This window comes from Argentina silus (assembly GCF_951799395.1).
Source record: "Argentina silus genome assembly, chromosome: 6".
Lineage (NCBI taxonomy): Eukaryota > Metazoa > Chordata > Actinopteri > Argentiniformes > Argentinidae > Argentina > Argentina silus.
The window spans coordinates 22,872,289-22,895,527 of NC_139660.1; the positions used below are offsets into that span (position 1 = coordinate 22,872,289).

At 49.5% G+C, this 23,239-nt stretch overlaps 1 protein-coding gene across 18 annotated transcripts in view; it reads left to right on the forward strand.

The window, feature by feature from the left end:
• The first annotated feature begins 15 nt into the window (after window positions 1-15).
• fryl (furry homolog, like) overlaps window positions 16-23,239 on the forward strand; it is a 76,364-nt gene continuing 53,140 nt past the window's right edge. For 10 of the 18 annotated variants that reach the window (XM_083670951.1, XM_083670963.1, XM_083670962.1 and 7 more), the window contains exon 1: window positions 10,346-10,892. In XM_083670951.1, the coding sequence (XP_083527077.1) occupies window positions 10,676-10,892 (217 nt within the window). In that variant the 5' untranslated portion in view covers window positions 10,346-10,675. Of the gene's footprint in view, window positions 281-5,950; window positions 6,020-10,344; window positions 10,893-16,963; window positions 17,560-23,239 lie in introns of those variants that run through there. The other 8 variants (XM_083670966.1, XM_083670953.1, XM_083670955.1 and 5 more) reach the window with 6 other exon arrangements.

The following is a 23,239-nucleotide window of genomic DNA, read 5'->3' on the forward strand; positions in this document are numbered from 1 at the left end:
GAGAAAATCGTTTACCAATGCGCCAATCTTGTAAGAGGAGAGTAGCTGCTACGTTGCTACAATTCGACGAGTTTTGGGTCTTTAAAAAGATGAAAAGAACGCTCTAAATTTACGAAGATAAACAAGGAGGTGAGAATATACGCCGAGGTTGAAATATATCATTGCGAGCTTCCGGCAATAGTCAAGTTTCGCTGGAAAAGCTAGCTTAGCTTAGCACGCGACTAAAAGGAGTTGGACCTCTTCTAGCTAACAAACAAGCTAAAGAGCACTGGAGCCCGAGGTAAGCACGGCCGATATTTGAACAGCTCGTCCCACCATACTCCAGCTAGCCTGTCAGCCTTGGTACCTCGACATCCATAGACAATTCATGCATCTAGTCAGCTAATATAGCGATCGTAACATTAGCTACCTACGTATGTTGCCAGGCATTACTTGGCAGGGCAAAATGAACAGGAAAAGAGCCGACCTAGCTAAATGGAAACTAAAACCTTAGGTAGCTAGCTAGCAGCTAGTAATCACATACAGTCAATTGTTTAGAGGCACAGTCAGTGACGACCTCGCATGCTTAGCTAACGAGCTGCTAGCTAACTTATTTTTTTTTGCTGATTCGAATTGCAGGCTTGTTTTGTTTTTCCCTAATTCTGGTTGTTTATCAGTTGAGACAGCTAGCTATCTCAGCTCGAATGTGTCCCCCGGCCTGTCATCAGCAGGCCTATTCCCTCTAGCTAATATTATTGTTCTCACACTGGCAACCTAGGGTGGTCAACCAAGTTCCAACTGTCTGTAATCATGATTTAGTCAAGCCGTGGTTTGTTTGTACTGTCTGACCTCGCTAAGCTTTCGAGAGAGCTAGTGGAGTTGGGTTGTCCTTAGTATGAAGAAGACTTCGATGAGCATGTCAATGCTCATCTTCGATGAGCAACATAGCAATCAGGGCTAGTCAGCCTCTTGTATAAAGCCAGAACTAACTGATTTTCCTTACCCTCATAAGGTCATGATGTTTTCCTTGATTGTCTACATGTCTATGATGTAGCTACATAGTGTCTCATCTCCACCAGGGCCAGGGAGTCATTAGTGCATTAGTAACAAGACAAAACAATGCGTTTCAGCTTGACCTGACAATTCAGAGTGCTGTAACACAAATTTGGCAACAGGGCTTTGCTACTTCCTTCTGTTATTGAACTTCACATCCATCTCCTTTGTTGGGTGTTAGTTCTCCTCCACCCTGTCAAGTTCAGCACTGTTAGTTATGTAGGCCTATCATTCTGTGATTGCTGAGGCACATCTTTTGTGTGTAATTTCAGCAATTGTCCTGGCATTGGTCCTATTTAATTACCAGCATTTAAGTTGGACTGGCAAGGGACTCAAACAGCCATGTTGGCGACAACAGCGCACAGTAAACAATTATCTTATCATAGCTTCTTCGCCCTCAGTGTCCTCATGCGTGTTTGTATGACACAGGGAGAATGTTGCGAGGTCTAAGCCCTACTTTGTGTCTAACGTTCTCAGTAGAACTTCAGAACTGCTCTGTTGAGTGTGCCACCGATACACAATAGGGGGGTTTGTTTGGTGTTTGTTTGACTCGAGCAGCAAGACGGGAACACAGACAACCAGAGAGGAATCTGGTCTGTCTGCGCTGAGCCCGGAGGAGGAGAGGGCCGAGCTATTTCAGCCGTAGGCTGCGGACCGAAGGGCCTTACAATACACTTCTGATAATGGAGTGAAAAGTCTGTCTGTGTCACTCGCAGGCCCACGCGGCTGTTGTTGTTACATGCTCTGAATAATCAGAGACCACTTAATTCAAGGACTTTGGTGCTTTGTTGTATGAACACAGTTAAGTCAGTTGTCAAGATGAGCATGTGAACTCAAGATGAGCATGTGAACTGATTATTTTTCATCCAACCATTTGACAATGTTTAGCCGACGAATGCGGTGTGGTGTCCGTTTTTTTAGGGTCCAAGAGGAGCTCAGCTTGAATATATTCTACTTTGTAGTTTGTATTTTTCCTTGCATGATGATACTGGTGTTTTGTAGTGTAAAATGGGTACTATTGTTGTCATAGTCAGGTGGTAGCAGCTGTGACTTTCATCTCTCTCTGATAGCATTAGCCTAATTTGAATTGTAGTGTGGCCACTTCCAAGAAGTGTACAGTTCATTCTGCCCCATGTCGTCCATGAGTGTGTGGTTGACTGATCCTCCCTCGCCTCTGCAGGAATAAGCCACTGCTGGTAGTGCAGATAACATGTGTACGCACACACACACACACACACAAAATAAATAGGAACGGCAGAGAATCCCTCTATTTTGCAGAAGGACATCTATCTGTGATTATCCGGGGGCCATAATTCCGGGAATGTGTGTGTTTGGTTTAATCCGGTAAGACATTAATGGCATTGATGAGTGTAGAGGTGAAAAGCCAGGCTCACTCAGAACGGCCCGCTTCACTTGGGTTTGTGTGTCAGAATGAGCCATCTGCCGGCGAGCAGCACGTGGGGCCAGATTGAGATTTTTCCGAATGTGACTTACGCTTATGCTGCCATCTGGTAAGTGAGGCCAGTGTTCCATCTCACCCAAACTCAAACTTGAACATCCGTGTGTGTGTGTTTTTTTTAATGTGCATTATGGATTTTGTTGTTGTAAATATCCACGTATTTTGCTGCCGCATGGGATCCATCAAGTAAAAGTCAGTGTCGTCCTTACCGCTCTTACTGTTTCACCTCTGTTCTGAGTGACTTTCTTGCCCCTTGCCATCTGGTAAAACAAGTACGAGGCGTCCCTGTGCAACGTCACGACAGGGAGCTCACTGCTGCACACATATATCTGTCAGTGTTGACTCTCTGTGGAACACCTGCATCTGTGACCTATGACCTTTCACCAGCGCACCTACTGCCTTATCAGCACTCAGGAGGCGCTTACGGGAAGCCCTGGATTTATTTAGACAGTTGTACTATGTTCTTTCCTATTACCCACTGGCTGAATTACAGCCTCTGGTTGGTTGGCTGGCATTAGGCGGGATCTCTTGCCAGTTTATCTGCTCAACGTAGGCATACTGAAACCGTTGGATGTGCGTGTTTGCTCCAAGCTAAATAATTAACCTGAACTGCTGCAGTGGGTATCCGGCAGCAAAAATGAAGAGCGTGTTGAAAAACTGCAAACTATGCAAGTTAGTTGAACTCAAGCTGACGCAAAGCAACTTTGAAAGGAGGTGAAATAGTTAGGATAGCTGTTCTTCGTCGGCTTAGGGCGCCTCCCTCCACATACATTCCTGAGATGCTCCGATACTGAGCATCGGTATCGGGATGATTTGGCCTAAAATGCTGTATCGGGAGTCAGAGAGAGGGAATGTTATTTACCGATCCGATGCCATGATGCAAACTGCGTCGTCGACTGACAGCTGCTCAGCTAAGACACGCGAGTGACACACAAGCGAGGAGACAGCAATGACAACCATGGCTGGGTCTCAATCCAGAGGCAGGTGCCTGCTGCCTCTCTGTCTCCAGAGTCACTTTCCTTCCCAGGTATCGGTTTTGTGTGAAGGTAACTGGGAAGGAATCTGATTTGAGACCGATTCGAAGGCAGCGGCTACATCATCCGTGTTTTGTGCTTCACGCACGTAAAAGACGTGATTTGTTGTCGCTAGGCTACCAGATACAGTGCAATTAAAGATTAGCAAGAAAAGTTGTATGGCGTCATTCTGTCACGTTGTCTGTATTTCTTCTCTTGCAAAGTTAGGAAATGGGGACTTGAATCAATAAGTTAATGTTTCCCAGCGTGAGCATGGTGTTTACTGTTTTTAGATGGACAAGAACGATACCAAGCATAGCACATCCACACACAGAGCTTGTATACGGCTGTTTTAAAAAAAAAAAAAAAAAAAACAACACACTGTACACTGTGTCTGGTAAGCTCAGTACTCGGAATTGGTATCGGCAATGAAAAAGTGGTATCATAGCATCCCTATTGCTAATGTGGCCAGCAGTCATGTTGCTCCTATGAGAGAGATCCACTGTGTTTGAATGCATTGAAAGGCTGTGTTCTCTACTCACAGAAATGTGGAATGAGTTTAGCTCGAAATAGCCTTTAATTGAGCCTTGCCGAGGCCGATTATTCTTGGCTTGGGGAGAACGGGTTCAGAGCAGTATAATTGATGTTCGGGGCCTGACATCACCAAAGAAACCACCCTGTCCTTTTCTTCCAAAGGAAAGAAGGCTCCAAGTCTCTCTCTCAGACTTCATATGGAGGAGGGTGCTGCCCGGTGAGAGTTTCAGAGCTGGGGAGGCTTCATCATGTTATCTCTTACCCCCTCCCGGGTGTGAGGAAGAGCTTTTAAAACATGCAAATAGGCTAGGTGGTTCTCTTTGGGCGGTGTCATCAAGGCGTTCTCTGTATTGAGTGGAAACATCGCTGTAGCTTTTCCTGACAAAGGTAGTGATTACACTCAGAGCAGAGCCTGTCATTTAGTGTTGGTGAGCCAGATGTAGGCTAGTTAGCCTAGTCCCGTTCGCTTTCTACTGTAGCACTGGGCTCGCCCTCTGTAGCCTTACTTACCCGACTTCAACTTCAAGCCCCGTGTGTGTGTGTGTGGGGGGGTCTCTCACTGTGTGTGTGTGTGTCTTGAACAGAGACTCCCCTCCTTAGTCCTTCTATTAATGAACCCGAGATCTTATACCCACCTACAATTGACATCCTTTACTGTCTGACCTAGAAACTGCTCGGCGATCTTTTTTCGTCGGCATTTGTTAACCATTGATCTGATCTGTGCCGCTGCGATGACCTTTGCCGTCCCGTGTTTCGTACCCTTCGCCACCGCAATGCACTCACCGTTTCCGCCCAGTCACAACAGCCAGTTTGAATTCGGAGTAAATGTCTGCTTCATTACCATTATTTCCTACCGGCGAGAAGCATGACTGACTTCAACTCTGTACTTGTGCTGCGCTGGGTCTCGGTCTATATATAGGCGCAGGAGCTTAGTCTTCGACTGGTCGGCTACAGCCTCCAGAAGGGCCCTCGTGTTCACAGCTCTACTTTGGTCTCTTTCTGTGGTTTCTCACTCTGTTTTTGCAATTGCGGAGGAGCTGCAACAGGAAGTCAGTATTATTCACAGGTTTGTCATTATGAGAAAATGTTCTGCGGTGTGTGTCTCACACACACTCTGTCCTCAGTGTGCTTCAAGTCAAACTCATTCTCACACTCCAGCCTCTTGGTGTGACTGGCTGCTCTGTGTTTGGTCTGTGACTCCCACTGACTGGCATGCTCTGTCTTCCTCTCTTTGCGAGACCCTTAGGCTGGGCCGGCTGGACCCTTTCGTCTGCCCTGCGAACCTCTCTAGGCTATCTGTTGGTTTTGGACAGAATTTGTCACTGTGATTTCCTTTTTTGACTCATTCCATTTAGATTTCTCAAACAGGCCAGGGTGTGTCTGTGTTGGCCCTGTATATGTGTGTCACTTTTAAGACCACTTTTTGCCCTGAGGTCCACAGAGATGTTGGCTATATGAGAGGAGGAGGTTAAGTTGGCTGTACAGTGAGGCTTTTTCAGCTTCAATGATTCCTGAATGGAGACTACTGTGTTGGTATTGTGTTGTCGGTGGGCTCTGATCACTGTTACGTAACTGCCTCTTGAATGGATTGGGTAATCTTCAGATTACTGCTCTGCTCAGGAGGAGGTTCTAATCCTGGCTCTGCCACCCTGACTGACCGACCATGTGCAGCAGCAGCAGAATGCCGCGAAGGCTGGACCCGACTGTAGCCTGATCTGTGGCCCTGGAGCTCTGAGTTGGTCCGGATGGGCAACCAAGCATACTAGTCCTAGTAAGGCTTGGCTATGCAAAGCACACTGAAAGTTAAAGGGCCATGGTAGGCTTGACAGATGTCTCACATTGTCGCTTTGTGGTTGTTTGGTTGGTTAACTGATGATAAACGGAAGGGTTTCTGTTTTCTCTCTGGTTTCAGATTTTTGTGCACTGACGTCGCGGGACCTCTCCTTCCTGACTGCCCCAGCCTCTGCTCTATGGCTTTAAGGTACGTCAGACCCGGGTTTAGCTGTGTGTGTGTGTGTGTGTGTGTGTGTGTGTGTACAGGAGCCGAACACTGTGAATGTAGGCTTTCTTAGGGTTTTTCCCTTTCTCAGTACTTGGTAAACCTACTTAGAAGTGGCGCAGAGTTGGTTTCATGATCTTTTGGCTCTTCATTTTAGCAGCCATTTTGAGGTCTTCCTGAGAATACCTAGGTGATTCACAGCCTCTCAGGGTTCTAGTCTGTGTAGTTAATATGGTTATGTATTCTTGTCTCACAGTCTGTGTGAAGTGGGTAACCTTTCACCTCAAATCTGCACCGATACACAACAACATTAGACACGCCACAGAAAATACAATTGAAAAAAGTTGGACTTGGTTCAAAAAACAAAACAAAACAAAAACTAGAAAAAATACGTCTTGGTTGCATATATAGCCTTTGTGTAAGAGATCTGTGAGAGACATTGTGGGTTGGCGAAAAGGTCCTTCCCAGACAAACGTGCAGTGAGTGTAGTATCAGGCCTGGATGATGGCAGTGGAAACATAAAGGTATGTACTAGGACACGTCTCTGCAGGACAGAGGGAGCACAGTGCACCACATATCAATAGAACAAGTTTGACCTAGATTGCACTCTGTTGGTGTTTGTTGAGCAAGCGTTCTGTAATGTAGCAGAGCTCAAACTGAGCTGTTTTCTTTTTCGTGAATCCAGGTTTCGAGGGCTGGTGCAATAACTCTGGCCTCTTAGCTGGTAATTGAAACACTTTTTTGTCAGCTTCTGCGAGGGGGTGATTGCTCAAAGACAGAACAGTGTGCGATTGTGACCTGACGGCTGGTCAGGTCACATTCTCACATTCCCCAGCAATGACAACCATGCTCCTTGTGGGCGGGTCTCCGAGCGATCAATTAAGGGGACGCCAAGATTTTGGCCCCTAGGCCCTTTGCTGTTCACAAACCTGACAGATCTGGATATGTGCAGGGCAGCTTGGCAGTTTATTGGAGAACTTTTGCAGACTTTGGACTTCAGGGTCTGTGTAGAACCGACAGCCATTGATACTCAGTCCTCGTCCTGGAGAGAGGGGCTGAATTAGGTGCGTCACTGCTAAATCTACATAAATGAAGGGCCAAAATACAGGCTCAGCGGACCTTCAAGGACCCTGAAGAGCACAGTAGAATGGGAGATGTTGCTGCAAAGACATGCAAAGAAGGTGTGTCTGTCTTCTCAGCTGTACAGGGATGCTGACTACGCAGCATGCAAGCTCTAATGTCCCTCATGCAGTGGCTTCTCCAGACCATGGGAGGGCAGTGCTGGTGAAGCCGTCGTCCTCATCCACAGCTGCTTCAGCTCTGTGATCTGGTGGGCCGGGGAGGGAGAGGTGGTGCCACTCCCAACAGCAGGGTCACCATTAGAACAAGTCCCCTGACGGTGACCCTGCGTCGGTCTTCAAGTGCAGGCCGTTTTGGGCGCCGTCCCAGTGGTTTTTCCTGTTTTCTCAGGCGTGAGAGCAGAGCAAGTGCGAGAGGCAGTGGGGGGGCGGCGGCCATTGGTATCCAGGGCCCGGTGTTCTGTAGGAACGCTCCGCATTGTTCCCCGCGCTTCCTCTTCCACATTCCTGGGCTGATTGGGATCTGGGCCTCCCTGTGCTGGGCTATTGTTCTGAACCCGCCGGCACCGCCGACCGGGCCCCACCACAGCAGCACCACCACCACCACAGCCCCTAGCCCACCGCCCTCCGCCCTCCGCTGGCTCATTGTGCTGTTGAGGACTCCGTGATGACAATCTCACTGATCACTCAACTCTCACTCTGACTCTCTCTCTCTCTCTCTCTCTCTCTCCGATGCTGAAGCATTCTCTGGGTCTCCCTGCCGCTCCAGTGTGTCTTCCCCCCCCCCCCCCCCCCCTCCCCCATCTTAGTTTTTTCGGTCTAGCTCAACAATAATGTTCTCTTCTCTTAAATCCAAATAATCCTTGTCTCCAACTGTGTCTGGCTGTGCTCCAGATGTAGGTTAATCTGTCAGATGTTTTTTGTTGGGAATGAGAGAAGGAATTTATTCTTTCATCAACCCATCACTTGATGAGGCTGAATACTAAACTCGTATGGCGTATACACAGACAAATGAATACGCACGTGATATCATACCACCCCCAATCACATCGATGCGTCATTTGATATTGTGAATGGAATAGTCATAGAACTTGCAGCATCAACTTTGCAATTCCTTGGTTCCCTCCCCAGACAGACGTAGACTTGGGATGGCGAGAGATGAGCTGAGCAAACAAAGGCCCCTTCTTCTTCTTCTTCATCTGCTGCTCTGGCGGTGCACTCCCTTGGCTGGCCTCTAGAGGGCAGGGCTGCTGCAACACAATCACACAGAAGCCACTCCTGTCATGGGCTTGCTGGCCGTAGGCCTTGTTCATGCCACACTGGTGCTTTAATGCTTATCCAGCAGAACGAGTTTTGGTGGTTGCTGAATGTTACCCCGAAAAGCAAAATACGATGAAAGAAGGATGATGGAATGTGTTTTTCTTTTTTTGGGCCATAGTTTGGGACTACCTCACACAGATGGATTGTTTTTTATTTTTGGTGTGTGTGGCAGAGCAGCTCTCGCACTCACTCTCTGTACGCTGGGCTGGTACAATAACCGTTATCTCATCTTCCTGACATTTTCACACGCTGCAGCAGAGGGTGTGAGCACTTCCTCTTGAGAGTGAGAGCACTTCTAGACACACACACACACACACACACAGCCAGCCAGCCAACCATCCCTGATATGGCTAGCAAGAGCATACTATTATACTCCATAATAATTGAGCCGTGTAGGGCTAAGATATAATCTGCAGTGGTTACGGCAGAGAAGTTATGTCAGCCCGTTCTGTTTGGTTGGCTGCATTTATTTTCTTGTCGTCCTTCTTGCAGTTCCACTGTTGAAACTAGGGGGAGCTGCAGGTCATCTTTTCTTATTTCTATGTCAGAACCAACCAACCAACCCAAAGATGGCAAGTCCCCCCCCCCCCCCCCCCTCCCTCTACTGCACAGCTCTCCACTCAGGTCATGATACTCAATGGAGTCATGGTTGTTGTTGCGACCTTGTTAGTTCGGTTAACCCTAGACCAGATTGGGTTTGGTACAGTAGGCTGTATGTCCATCAGCTAGGGAGAGTTTGTTAGGGTTAGGGTCTAGTGGGTTAGGGTTAGGGTCCAGTGGGTTAGGGTTAGGGTCCAGTGCCCTGTGGTGCATCTTATTTAGCTAAAGTCCTCACCTCAAGTATGGTGATGAATCAGCAGAAAATGGGTCTTTTGTTTTGGGTCTTTGAATGCACAGCAACACTCATAGTTGGACACTGAGTCAACTCCGTTGCGGTATTTGTGGAATATAATGCACATTGTGCATTATAGCCTCTATGACAGGTCAATTTAACTTTGTGTGCAATAGTCAGCTCAGTTTTTCATTTTTTTTTTTTTTGGATGGATATGATGGATTTGTGCGCATGTGTATTCTAAATAGCCTCTATAGCAGATTGATTATTTCCTTTGGCAGTGTGTGTGCATTTGTGAGAGCTCGGCTCCGGATAGGGGGTCTCTTTTTGGAGGAACTGTTTGGTCATGCAGATATGAGCTGTGTGTGTGTGTGTGTGTGTGTGTCAAACCGCCCTCTCAGAAACCTCACGCCCTTGTTCACTCTGCATTTCTTCCTAAAGCCTCACCACATACCGCCAGACATAAAGCGGAACTGAAGGCAGGGAGGGTGGGGGTGGCGGGGGTGTTCTGGTCTGAAAATAGTGTGTAAGAGAGTGTGTGTGTGCATGCATGTATATGTGTGTGTTGGTTCATATGACACGGTTCCCTCGCTGATAACCTCTTATCAGTATACATGCAGGCGAGTAGTAACCTCGTCCACTTTTCCCCTCATTTACCACAAAGTGCCTCTCTTCCTCCTCCTCTCTCGCTCTCCCTCTCCTCCTGCCCTGGTGAGAGAGAGAGAAAGAGAAAGAGAGTGAGAGGTGTAGGCCAGGGTGTGGCCCCGTGTCGTCTCTGTTTTGATTGGCTGGGGGCCCAGGCGTGTGTTATCTCCTGTGGAACATGTTCAGGCCCCGCCCCTGATATCTAGCGCCTGGCACCTGACCTGACCTGGCTCCTCCCTCTCCTGATGACATCACCGTGCTGGAGAAGAAGAGTCTGTTTGCTCTCTCTCCCTCCTCTGTGAGCAGACAGGTACGGCGTCGCTGCGCAGGAAGGACGTTCTTGACTCGAGGGCTAGAACAGATGTACTACCCTGTAGTGTGTACTACCCTGTAGTGTGTGTACCACCACCTGAGTTTCAGAAGGGCAGATGAGTAGCAGTGTCTCTCTTCCTTTTTCGTGAGCTGTCTATGGACTAACTGGTTCTGTCACTGACTGACTGACTGACTGACTGACTGTGAGCAGCTGTTGTCTGTAGGCAGGCAGCAGTCAGAGCGTGTGACTGTGCCCTGGCCTGGCAGTCTGTCCGTCCGTCCGTGGAGACCAGGCCAGAGCAGGCCCGGCCCGGCCCAGTAGTGTTCATGGGGAGAAGATGGCAGTGCAGGAGGGTGACACACTAACAGAGCTGACCGAGCGGAGGGGCAGGAAGGAGGGAGGAAGTGAGTGAGTGAGCGAGCGAGCTAGTGGAGCCTGGACCGGTAGTCATGGACTTCCTGAGGAGTCTGGTCCCGGCTGTCATGTCGGGCGACGGGGCGGCGTTGGAGCCAGGGGTGGCTTCGCCACGGGAGACGGGCCCCCGCTTGCTTCGCATGAAGCGTCTGGGGCTCCTGGCGATGGGGCAGACCATCGAGGAGGATCAGGAGGGCCTGGTGAGCAGCTCCACCACCAGGCCCACCCGGTTAACCAGGACCCACCTCAAAGGTACTGACTGTGTGTGTGTGTGTGTGTGTGTGTGTGTGTGTGTGTCGCACGCACGCGCGCACTCTTAGAATGACTCACTAAGATGTATCTATCCTGAGGGGTCTGCATGCGTGTTTACCATTTGCGCCACTGCAGTGTGTGTACATGTGTTTCAGTGTGAAGAGTAGAGTTCAACATCTAGACCACAACAACTCGTCTCGCTGAGTCATCAGAGTTAGTGTGTCAAGTGCGCCGAGCGAAACGTCAAGGCCACACTACGAGCCATTCCCGATTTACAGCCTACCGTACACAAAGGGACGGATAGCGACACCCCGCTGGTAAAAATAAGGTGTCGATATAGGCCACGACACGACCACAAGAATCTCCTTCGTGTCGTTTCACGTAGCCGACTCGCGCGGCTCTGTCGGTAACGTCAAGCGTCGGGCACAGCATCAAAACGCATCAGGTCATACGGCGAGAAAAGAGTTGAGTTTACCGTTTATCGTTCTCTGGGACTCGCTCCGCCCACTCCACCCACTCGCCACTGTTACCACAGGGTGTTAGCCTAGCATGCTAACTGTCTCTGTGTGTGCGTAAAGGGGGGGAACATTGGCAGCAAGTAGGTGCGTGTGTGGTAGGCTAGCTGATATGCTATCACAATGTTTGCTGAAGGGGTGTTACTGTACTGTACTCCTGTCTAGAGTTGTTACTAGCATCAGGGCTATTGTGATGTGTGTGTGTAATGACTCGGGTCAAGCGCGGATTATGTTTACAGAGTCAACAACCATTGAATGTAGCCCATATGTACACAATAACAGGGCTTTATCGGGTTTAAAATGGAAGATTAATGTCTTTGTGCCCCCCCCCCCCCCCCTCGTACTATGCAATCAAATCATCACACCTTTTAGCAAACTGTAACCTGACCGTATCCTTTTTGAGGATAACTAGTGGTTTGCACCTTGCAGTGAACCCTCTGTAATTATGGTGAGCATTCTTCGGTCATCCCCTGTAGAAGTCTTCCTTGGCCTATCAGCCTGTTTGCGATTGCTGAACTCACCAGTGCTTTTTTATGATGTTACAAACTGTTGATTTTGGCTATGTTTCGGATAGATTTTTGGGGGATATTTGAGCCTCACAATGGCTTCCTTGACGTTGGTCCTCATGTTGACAGACACCAATAACAGACTCCAAAGGCAAATGCAAAACCTAGAATCAATACTAGACATTGATAGCTATCTTATCCCTGCACAAATGACTGACCAGAAACACCCGTCAAGCCAATTTTCCAATACTTTTGGTGCCCTGAAATAGGGGAACTATGTATAAAAAGGGTTGTAATTTCTAAATGATGAAACCAGTCTGAAAAAAGAAAACATTGAATTAAAGCTAAGAATCTCAACGTTATCCTCACAGCAATTGTTCAAATCCAAACTATTGGAGTATAGAGCTAAAAGAAAACAAAATGCTTCCTCTTTCCAATACTTATGGAGGCCACTGTCGGTCTATCAGCCAGCATCCTGTTCAACAAGTTAAATGATGTTAAGTTCTGGCTGGGCAGAGTAGTGTAGACTGCAGTGTATCCTTGATTCATTCTTTTGTTGCCTGTACAGTTGATGTCATATCCTTAGTTATTATTGACTCTTAATGAGGTTGTCAATGGTGGTCTTTAATGCTTGTGGGTGGAGGGCTAGTATTGGGTGACGACACACACACACACAGAGACAGCTGAGAATGGGAGAGGGACTGAGGCCTGACCACAAAAATAAATTTTAAAAAACCCCTACCTCCTTAAACACTTGAGTAGATCTGAAGGGACTGAATAAACAATACAGTGAAAATGTCTCCCAGCCAATTCTTTCAAAGCTACAAGAAGTTTCTAGAGGTTTTAAAAAAGGTTTGGTCTGAGATGTTTACTTGCACTGTATCTGCAAATGGTCCCTTGGTTATTAATGAGTTATATGGCTTGGATTAATGTGTGTGTGTGTGTGTGTGGGGGGGGGGGGGTACAGCAGCCTGTTTCCATCATCGGCTGGATTATGACTCTTCAGTCTATCAGCGTGGCTTTGTGTGCAGGCCTGCCTGTCAGAACACGCTCGCTTGCTCTGTTTGCTCATGGTTGAAGCATGGCTGAACGCTCCCTCAACCAGACTCTCACACACTGACAGACAGTCGCTACACTTGCAACCCAGACTGGACTCGCTTCAGACCAGGATAGACCGCTTGAGGCCCCCAGGTTAAAATTCCTATTCCTATCAGACATGGTCTTAAATTGTTTGTGCCGTGTGTTAGTCCGACTGAACTCATTCCTATTCGAGGACAACAAGGGAAGGCTCTTTAAGTTTAGATCTGACAAAGTTGGATTGGTTGGCACTTTACCTGGTTGAAAGTTGCCCCCCCCCCATCCTCCCACACACACACACACACACACACACACACCCCTTTCCCACTGAAGACTCTGAGGAAGAATCAACCCTTAATCAAATATTTCTCTCTTCTCAAAGAAGACACATCCGTCATGTTAGACGTGAGCTCTCCTTTGCAGATGAAGGTGGTGATGATGATGATGATGGTGAGTTATTACGTTGGGGAGGATGAGACACGAGGTGTGTTAACACCACAACCACAAACCGTTACCGCAAAGACAACGAAGAACGAAAGGTGATTTTCAGGACGTCTTAGCTTCTCGCCGCTGTTTGGGACAGGCGCCCTCTCGCACACGCCTTTCCCTAATTCCTAAAGCACATGATTCAGTGCCGCGCCCTCTCCTCCGCCTGCCATGGCCCCGGTTGGCTCCGAAGGTGGTGCCTCTGTCATGTCTTATTCACGCACGCAATGACATCACCGCTGGTGGAAGGGTTGCTGCCGATTCCAGGGAATTATTTGAATATGATAATGATTTGGTTAAAGGGCGACTGTAAAGTTTTCCTTTTTAAAGTGTGTGTGTGTGTGTGTTTCTAAACATGGGTGTGTTTAGTGGGGGTTCATTTTTTGGTGGGGAATATGAGGTATCTCTTTGTGTCTGTAAAAAGCTATCCAGTAAACCAGCGTCAGGTTTTCTGCCTCAGCTTAGCTTCGATAACTTGCGTGCTTGACTGCACACACAAACAGCAGTAAGAAACCATCCTTGCCCAAGCCAGCATTGATGCGCACACACACACACACACACACACACACACAGAGCAGTCTGGTGTAACACACTGGTCATAAACTGTATCGTAACAGGGTAGATGCATCGTTCTATGAATCATACTGAACTGCCCTCACACACAACTCACCCATCACATGCTCGGAGAGAGGGAGGGATATGGGGAGGGAGGGGGGGTCAGGGATTGAATTACCGCTCGTATCGATTGTTGTCCACCCCCCCCACACGCACTTTGTGCAGAATAGCCCGGGACAGGAAATGCATCCTCACTCTGGCGGTCTCTTGGGAGGAAATTCTCCTCCTCAGTAATGTCTGGACTGGAGTCAGGACAGCCAGCTGTCAGTCATCTACACTGGCTGTCTACCGTCGGCTGGCCTGGTGGCTCATGCATTTGGAATGGGAGAGGCTGGAGGAAACCTTCCTGACCAGTGTAACTGGTCCAGTGTTACCAGTGTAACTCACTTTTCAAGTTCACATACCCCCCCCCCCCCCCCCTCCACCCACCCACCAGCATCCCACTGACAGCCCGACGAGGTCCAAAAACCTCAACCTGACCTCGACCCTAAACATATCCATAACCGTACTTTTTAACCGATTTGAAATGTATCATCGGTTTGCTGGTCAGCCGTTCCCCAATTTGGAGAGAGTTGAGTTTTTAATGGACCGGGTCCCTGTCGGTTTGTCATGGAGACCCTGTTTCTCAGCTCTGGAGAACTTTGTTTCCCCGCTGGGTCTAACCTCAGAGAGCTGATCCTGTTATGTTGACTGTTGTACTGCATTCCTGAAGGAATGAGACCATGTTTACTCTAAACAGAGAGAGCTAAGAGAGAGTGTGTGTGTGTGTGTGTGTGTGTGTGTGTGTGTGTGTGTCGTGGTCAACTTACTCCTCAAGTTGAAATACCCGCACCATCGAATTTCTAGCTTTTCGGCGGCGTAGCGGCCGGTTAACCTTGGATCTCTCGTAGCGCGTCGACAACACCTGAGGATCTCGTTTCGAGGCTCGGCGTGCGAGACGGCAATGCCGTTTGCGGCACCGTGACACCCGTTCCGTGTGTGTGTGTGTGTCTAGAGGGGAGAGGTGGAGATTCATTCTGGTCCGAGGCGCGTCAGGAACAATCCCCAAGGCGGCCGATAATATTGTTTGAGAGTTGGCCCGCTTGTGTGCCAGTGTGAGGACAGAAGCCTCAAATGGCCATCAATCACGGTTCACGCTGCTCCCTCCCGCTATTTTGTTTTTCATGGCAAAGTAATTGAGTGCACAATCATAGGCCCATCCATCATAAGCGTTCCTGAATATTCCCTGGTCCGTCCCTCTGGGTGGAGGTCTACTGCAGAGAGCAGGGAGCAGAAGCAGAGGAGGGTGTGACAAAGCAGGCCATTGTGGAGTGTGTTTGTTTACAATGCCGAGCTCCGGTCGGGTTTTGCATAACTTGTGTTGTGAGGGAACAGTCATGTGACGGAGAGAGAGAGAGAGAGAGGGAGAGATTGAGCGAGCGATCAAAAATGAGAAAATGAGAAAAACAAAGGGCTGGTTTGTTAGCGGTAGTGTTATTATGTGTTCTCAGAATGTTTTGGGAACAGTGTTAATCCTGTGTGTGTGTGTGTGTGTGACCACGCAGCCTGTGTGTCTGTGTCATGAGGCTCTGTTTCAGTCCGTGGGGGTTAAAAGGACACAGCCAATGAGAACTCGAAAAGACTGGGGTGTGTGTGTGTTTGTGTTTGTGTGTGCGTGTCAGACACAAAAAACATTTCTATCACCATGTCTTTGTGTGTGTCTGGACACAATCTATGATGTAATCTTATGACTCCAATGGGTGTGTTCATTGTTGTTGACCCAAGATTAGGTCTAAGTAAGTATCATCCCCTCCATGCTGTATGTGTGTATGTATGTATGTGTGTGTGTGTGTGGGGGGGGTGGGGGGGTGTACGGGCACCAGCTGCACAGTGCCAATGTGCCGTGCCCTGTGCCCCAGCAGGTGAAAGGTGAAACGCCCTAATACAGAGCCTCTTGTTTGTCCGGCCATCTGTGTGTGTGTGTGTGTGTGTTTGGGTGGGTGTGTGTGTGTGTGCACAAATGACTAAATTTTTATAGGTGGAACATTTTTGAGTATTTTTAGAAGTATCATTTCCTGTTTGGGTTGGAAAAGCGCTGAATGAAGTTTGAATGGAAGTGTTCATTTTTAGCTTGCCGTGTGTGTGTGTGTGTGTGTGTGTGCAGTTTCATTCTTTTATTTTTCCCAGTTCCTTCTCTCTCTCTCTCTCTCCCTCTCTCTCTCTCATATACTGCAGTCGGGGATGACGCATCAGTATTGCTATGGAGTGAACAGGAAGTGTAGTCCTGATAGGCCAGTGCAGCGGCAGCTCTAATGACATGTGTACCGAGGCGCTGGACCCCAGCCAGGGAACACTCGCAGCATTTTGATGACATCACCCCCTCCAAACCCCCCCCCCCCCCCCCCCCCCCCCCCCCCCCTTCCCACCCTCCAGCTATTGAAACAAACGAGAGAGAGAGAGAGAGAGAGAGAGAGAGACAGAATCCGCGAACGAACAAGAGCTCCACTCGTTCACTCAAGGGGGAGGGGTTGACCACGAGCGAATGGAGAGACAGAGCCAGAGTGTGCGTGCAACGGGGGAGGGAGGGAGGGAGGGAGGAGGGGGGGGGGGGAGGGAGAGAGAGAGAGGGAGGAGGAGGAGAGGAGGGGGGGGGGATAGCTGACAGCGCTAGCTAGGGCTAGGACTGGGTTCTCACACACAGGAAGAGGAGGCGAGAGGGAGTAGCGCTGTGTCGTTCCTCTCACACCGGCGGGAAGAGAGAAAGAAAAAGTCGTTGTTTTTTTTCTTCTTCTTCTTCTTCTCAGCTCTGTTGTGTCGTGTCGTCTGGTGCGTCAGGAGACGCGGTGGTGATGAGAGACTCTGTGGACTGGCTGGCGGCGAGCTCCGGCCGTTTGGGTGGAGTACTCGTTTAAGGATCCACGCGCTCTCCCCCCCCCCCCCCCTCCCTCTCCCTCTCTCTCTCTCTCTGTTCTATCCCTCTCTGGGTGGCTCTTTTACTCTCCGCTGAGCCTGGCAGGCTGGCACCACCTCCCCATGGGCAGCCTTTCTCCTCTCCACGCAGCGACGCACCATTCCAGTGTTCAGGCTCTTTCTCTCAGGATGCCCACTTCAAGCAGCTCCTCGGGAGGTTAGGGAACTTGGCTCTGGTCAGGGGGAGGAGAGGGTGTGTGTGTGTGTGTTTGTTTGTTTGTGTGTGTTTGTGGGTGTCTGTGTGTTTTAGGAAAGGAAGAGGAGGTGTGTTTGTGTGTCTGTCTGTCTGTCTGTCTGTGTGTGTTTTAGTTTTTTGGAGTAAAACACAAGGAACCCAATAGCAGGAGGACTGGCCTGTCTGTCTGTCTGTGTGTGTGTGTGTGTGTGTGTGTGTGTGACACTGGTGCCTTTTTGAAACCCCACCACAACACCCCTTCGTTTGCGTCATGCTGAGCCTGCAGGATTCGGTCTTCTTTGAGATCAGCATCAAGTCTCTGCTCAAGTCATGGAGCGGCAGCTGTGAGTACAGAGTACCCCCCCCCCCCCCCCCCCCCCTCCTCCTCCTCCTCCTCCTCCTCCTAGCCTAGACTGGGCTAACCTAGATAGCATAGCGTACATGTTTGTTTACATACCACCAAGCTCGCATGCGTATCGTCCCGTCTGCTGCACGGATACAGACCAGCAGGGTCTGCCTGCGTCCGCACACGCTCGCATGCGATCTGTACACTGGCATGTCCACTATCTCTCCACCTGCATCGGGAGCCACACAATAGTGGAAAGCAGAAAGCCGGGTGTGTGTGTGTGTGTGTGTGTGGGGGGCGGGGGGGTTGTGGGGAGGGGGGGTGTGTTAGAGTGATCTGTTTAGCCCAGGTGTGTGTGTGTCCCTCTCTCACTTCTCTCCTGGCTGACGTGCGTGCGTGCGTCTGTCTGTCTGTCCCACGGGGCATGTTTCCCCTTGATGAGCATCTGCAGATACAGACGCTGATTACTTACAGACAGGAAGTTCGTCTCTCTCTCTCTCTCTCTCTCTCTCTCTCTCTCTCTCTCTCTCTCTGTTTCTCTGAGGGCGCCGGAGTGATGGTTGTGTGGGTAAATGTGTCTGCACCAGAATCGGCTCTTTCTCGCATTCTCTCTCTCTCTCTCTCTCCCTCTCTCTCCCCCCTCCCTTCCTCCCTCTCTCTCTCTCTCTCTCCCCCTCTCATCCTCTGGGATGGCTAATGTTTCCTCATTGATCCATCTTTGCCTCTTTCCCATTGTCAGATTGACATATGACATCAGAGAAGGGGCCCTGCCTGTCCTCCCCTAGAGACCCCTCTGGAAGGTTCCAGTAGGAAAGGCACCATGACAGAGAGAGTATTTTTATCCATTTCTACTTTTGCCACATCATATTCCCCCGTAATACAAGTCACATGAATGGCGACCTATTTGACTCTTGTTACTCAGGCTATTCTGAGTCGTCGGTATGTCCTCATGTAATGTCACAGAAGACAAAGGCACGAGAAGTTTAATCCTTTTAGCAAATCACTTTGTTATCGTCACAAAAAATTTTGGAGACCCGTTTTCTTCGGAATTGATGCTGATTAAATCATGTTCTGTTCTAGGGTTGCTGGAGTTCTTACATCATGTTACATAAGTTGTTATCAAGCTAACGGGGGATCAAGGCAAGGCCGTTGAAAAGTAATGCTGCTTCAGTTCTCGAGTGTCCCTTCAGTTTACCACAGTGCTACTGTACGAGTCTGACCGAGCATCCTACTGAACTTGAATTTGGAACCAGGCTAACAAAAAATGCTAATCTATGCAGCCCCCCCCCCCCCCGTAGGCCTAATGGTGGGCTAATTCAAGGTATGGCGTTAGCAAGTTGGCTACTTCTACTTGTAAATGTTCCCGTAGAATAGCAAGCTGACCATTGGGTAAACAGCTTTTTTTTTTCTTCTTCTATTTTGCCCCTTTTTTTCCTCATGAATGCCCCCCCCTCCCCCCCTCCCAACCCCCTGTTTTGGCTGCCAACTCTATTGGGCCTCTCAGTCGAAACAATGAGGAGTAAGGCCTAGTTTCAGCAACTGTCACTGTGCTACCCCTGCCAACTTTTACATCCCTCCCGCTCTCTCTCCCCCTCTCTTTCCCGCTTTCTCTCTTTCATTCCCTCGTTCACATATTTGATGTTCCAGAATGTTCCCCCCTCCCTCCGCCTCCCCCTCCCCGTGGTCTGTCGTTTTCAGCCTGTCCTCAGCCAAGCCTTAGCTCCTCTGCACAAGTGTTCAGACACAACACTGGTAAGACAAAAGAAAGTTGGCGCTTCTGTGACGCCCCAGACGGGCAGGGTTACGAGACCATTTCCTAACCATGGTCTGGTGGTGTCACAGTGGCTGAGTCAGTGAGGGTCTGAGTCATGTTTCAGATGGATTTCACCATCTTGTATCTTTCTTTGGAAGGGCTGTCAGTGGTACAGTGGTAACACTGACACAGTGGCAGAATACTGGTAAGACTTATGGAAACACTTTCTCTGTGCTCTGGTGGGGACGTGTGTTCGCATGCACACACACGCAAGACACAACACACACACAATCAATTCTGCAGTGCGTGGTGTGTGTGTGTGTGTTGTGTCTTGCATGTGTGTGTGTGCGTGCTTGCGTGCCTGCATGTCCCCATTGTTCCTGGTTGTCCTGAGAGGGGAAGTGAGCAGGCCTTTGGGGGAGGGGGGGGGGGGCTCTATTTTTACTGTGACAAGGTGGAGTTGCTCTAATAGTTGTGTTATCCCGCTGGGCGCTGTCTCTTAATTGTCAGGCATGGGCTCCTTTCTCTGTCGCAGTGGGGGGGGGGGGGGGGGGGCACAGGGGAGGCTGGTGGAGGCAGAAATGGGAGGACGGGCTCATTGCAATGCCTGGAATGGAATGAAATGAATGAGTAGCTGCGTTTTGATACCGTTGCTCCCTCTGTTCCAGGCATTGCAATGAGCCCGTCCTCCCATGTCAGCCTCCACCAGCCTCCCCCGATTCCCACGCTAAGCATGATGAGCATGGGGTTCATGTATCCCCGGTGCACCTCCCAACAATAGGATTGCTATTCTCTCAGCATGGAGCGCATAGGCCTGATTGTGACCCCTGCCGCGGCCCATGTCAGCCGACGCCCCCCCCCCCACAGTCTTCTGTCCACAAGAACTGCGTACACTCGTCCACTCCCCTGCATGGATATGAAAGCATGGGACCGGCGGGAAAACCACAGACTCTTCCCCACCAATCACATTCTGTCGATTCCTCGCAGGGCAGCGGACGAGGAGACGTCAGGGAAGCGGCCGAGAGAGACGGGAAGGCAGAGCGAAAGGCTCTTTTTTAAATTTATTTTTTTAAGAGCTCACATGAGCCTCCTTCAGGGTTGTTCTCTCATACCTGTAATTGGACGGGGGAGAAAAAAAACCCGAAGCATGTTTATTTTTATACCGCTTTGAAGTTTGGTTGATACGTTAATGGGGGCGGGCGCGTGGCTCGTAGGCTTGTGTCTCTGTGTGTTACGAGGTGGAGGAGCGGGTAGGCTAACGCCGCCGCGGGGATCAAGGGGCGGTGCAGGTGCGTCACTGTAATCAATCGCTGTCGTCGTCGTCGTCCCCCGGGCATGGAGTGCAGAGCCTGCGACCTAACGGCCCTCCCACTCCCCACGTCTTCCATGAAGAAGCGTTGTGGTCAGGGCTGTTTGTTTACTCGCAATCGCCAAGGGCATTGGTGTTTACTTTGCGTTCACATTATAATAAGAACTCATGTCTCAGAACATGAGCTATGGGCTGTGTGGGGGTGGGGGGGGGGGGGGGGCTGAGCTATGGGCTGGGGGGGTGGCTGGGGGCTGGTACAGCAGCATGGTGTAGTGTCTGACTGGAAGTCTCTCTGGAAGTACACACACGCAAACACACACACACACACACACACACACACAGGTAGAATAGTGCTACCAGTACATACATGAACGTGATTTCTTTGTGCAATGAGGTCAGTTTAGGGAGGGTAGGGTTAGTCTGGCGCGTCACACATTACTCCCTATTGAGAGAGGGAGAAAGGGAGGAGAGCGAGAGGGAGAGAGAGAGGCAGAGACTTGGCCGGAGAAAGGATGCCTTGCATTTTTTTCCTCACTGTGTTGTTGAGTGGAAAAGTACAAACAATGTTGGGTTTCTCATTTCTGCCAGCGCCAGTCAGCAGCCCCAGTCAGTCCAGAGAGGGAGGGAGGGGGTTGGGTGGCTAAGGGCACAGTCCAGTGATAGGCTATGTGACATCATTCGGGTGGGGGTGGGGGTGGGGGTGGGGGGGGGTTGGTGGAACACAGTAAACAAAGAAGTTTTTTTTTTTTTTTTTCTTTCTTTCTTCAAAGGCTCTCTGTGCTGCTGGACAACAATTCCACTACGCTCAACTCAAGCTCCCCGATCTATACACACACACACACACACACCAATCAACACCCTGTCAACACTTTACCCCCTAAGTATACCCCATATACCCTTAAAGGACACTGTACTCTACCCTTCAGACACCGTCATGCATAAAGCAGTGCATCTTTATTTGTTTATGGCCAGACGGCACGGGGGGGGGGTCTCACACACTGACAGTGCACTTAGCTACTTGTGTGTGTTCACTTATTCAGTATGATAATAACCCTATCATGCTCTCAACACCGCTAACGCCAAACCCCCCCCCACACACACACACACGAACAACACCGAAACACCAAAAGCTAAGTTCACACGATGGCGTAGACTTTTACATAACCATAAATGGTTGTGTGTCCAGTGTTGTTTTAAAACCAAGTTGCTGGGTGTGAACACATTTTATTGCCTTTTTTTTTTATTGCCTTTTTATCCATTGTTTAAACTTTTGGGAACACACCAGCATTGCCCTGGCAACCAGGAAGAAACAGTGAGGCGTTTCCTGGGAGGGGAGGAGGTGAAGGGTCAGTTGACCAATGACGGACCGGACCTCGCCGGCTGTGCTGGCAGGAGTGTGTGTGTGTGTGTGTGTGTGTGTGTGTGTGTGTGTCCAGCAGTGCTGCAGTCTGTCAGGTGGTGGGTTTAGAACCGACGTCACAACTATGTCTCTTTGCCCTGGCCAAGTCTGTGTGTGTTCAATAGACCAGAATATACCTTTGTGTTTTTTACCGGTTGATTGTGTTGGGGGGGATGTGTGTGTGTGTGTGTGTGTGTGTGTGTGTGTGTGTGTCCGGGTCCGGTAGTCTTGCTGGTCAGGTGGTGCGTAGCTGTTTGTTTTATTGACAGACGGGACAGGAAATGATCCCGCGCTTGAATCATGGTTCCCTTGTAGAACGAGAGACGTTTGTTTTCATCAACAGGCTGGAACAGCGCACAGATCAGACGGGGGGGCTTTGATCACTCACACACACACACACACAGACAGAGAGAGAGAGAGAGAGAGCAGGTATGCAGTGTGCATCAGATTTTGTAAATGACACACACCCACGCACACACTGATGTCTACATATTTAAATGTGTCCTCTTCTCCCACATGCTCACACACGTACACACACTCCTCTCCTGGTGTTGAGTTCTCTCACGCTGACCCCTGTAGGAATGTGGAACAGGAAGGCTGTGTAAATATTGAGAGCTTCTGTGCACAGATCCACTCCTCCAGCTGTGTGTGTGTGTGTGTGTGTGTGTGTTTGTGTGTTTTTACCCCTAGAACATTTCACTTCTCTCTCTATTCCTGCAGTGTGTATGATCACCTGTTCCTAATATTCATCATGACATAACTTGACCTTGCTCGAGTGTGTGTGTGTGTGTGTGTGTGTTTTCACCAGACCCGAACGTTGCTCTCGGTCTAACGGGTGTCGATTGTTTAATCCAATAGTCCCCGTACTCGTTTTTCCCCAACAGGGTAAGAATGTTATTTTACTTCTCGGCTCGGCTGTTTGGGAGGCCAAACCTCTTCACTTCAGTCAGTTTTACCACGGTAGCCATGGTTTACCAACGTCTCCCTTTTGTCATTTAGACACAGAACATTTTCTTTCATTTGGCCCCAAAAAAGTCCTGTTTTGGTGCATTGACTGAGCACTCTGAGCCACTGTACTGTGTAGCCTATGCGGTGGTACTGGTGTGTGTGTGTGTGTGTGTGTGTGTGTGCTCGGGCTTTGTGCTGTAGGTCTCATTACATACACTGGTGTTGTTTTCTCCTTCGCCTCCCTCCCTCCCTCCCTCCCCTCCTTTAAC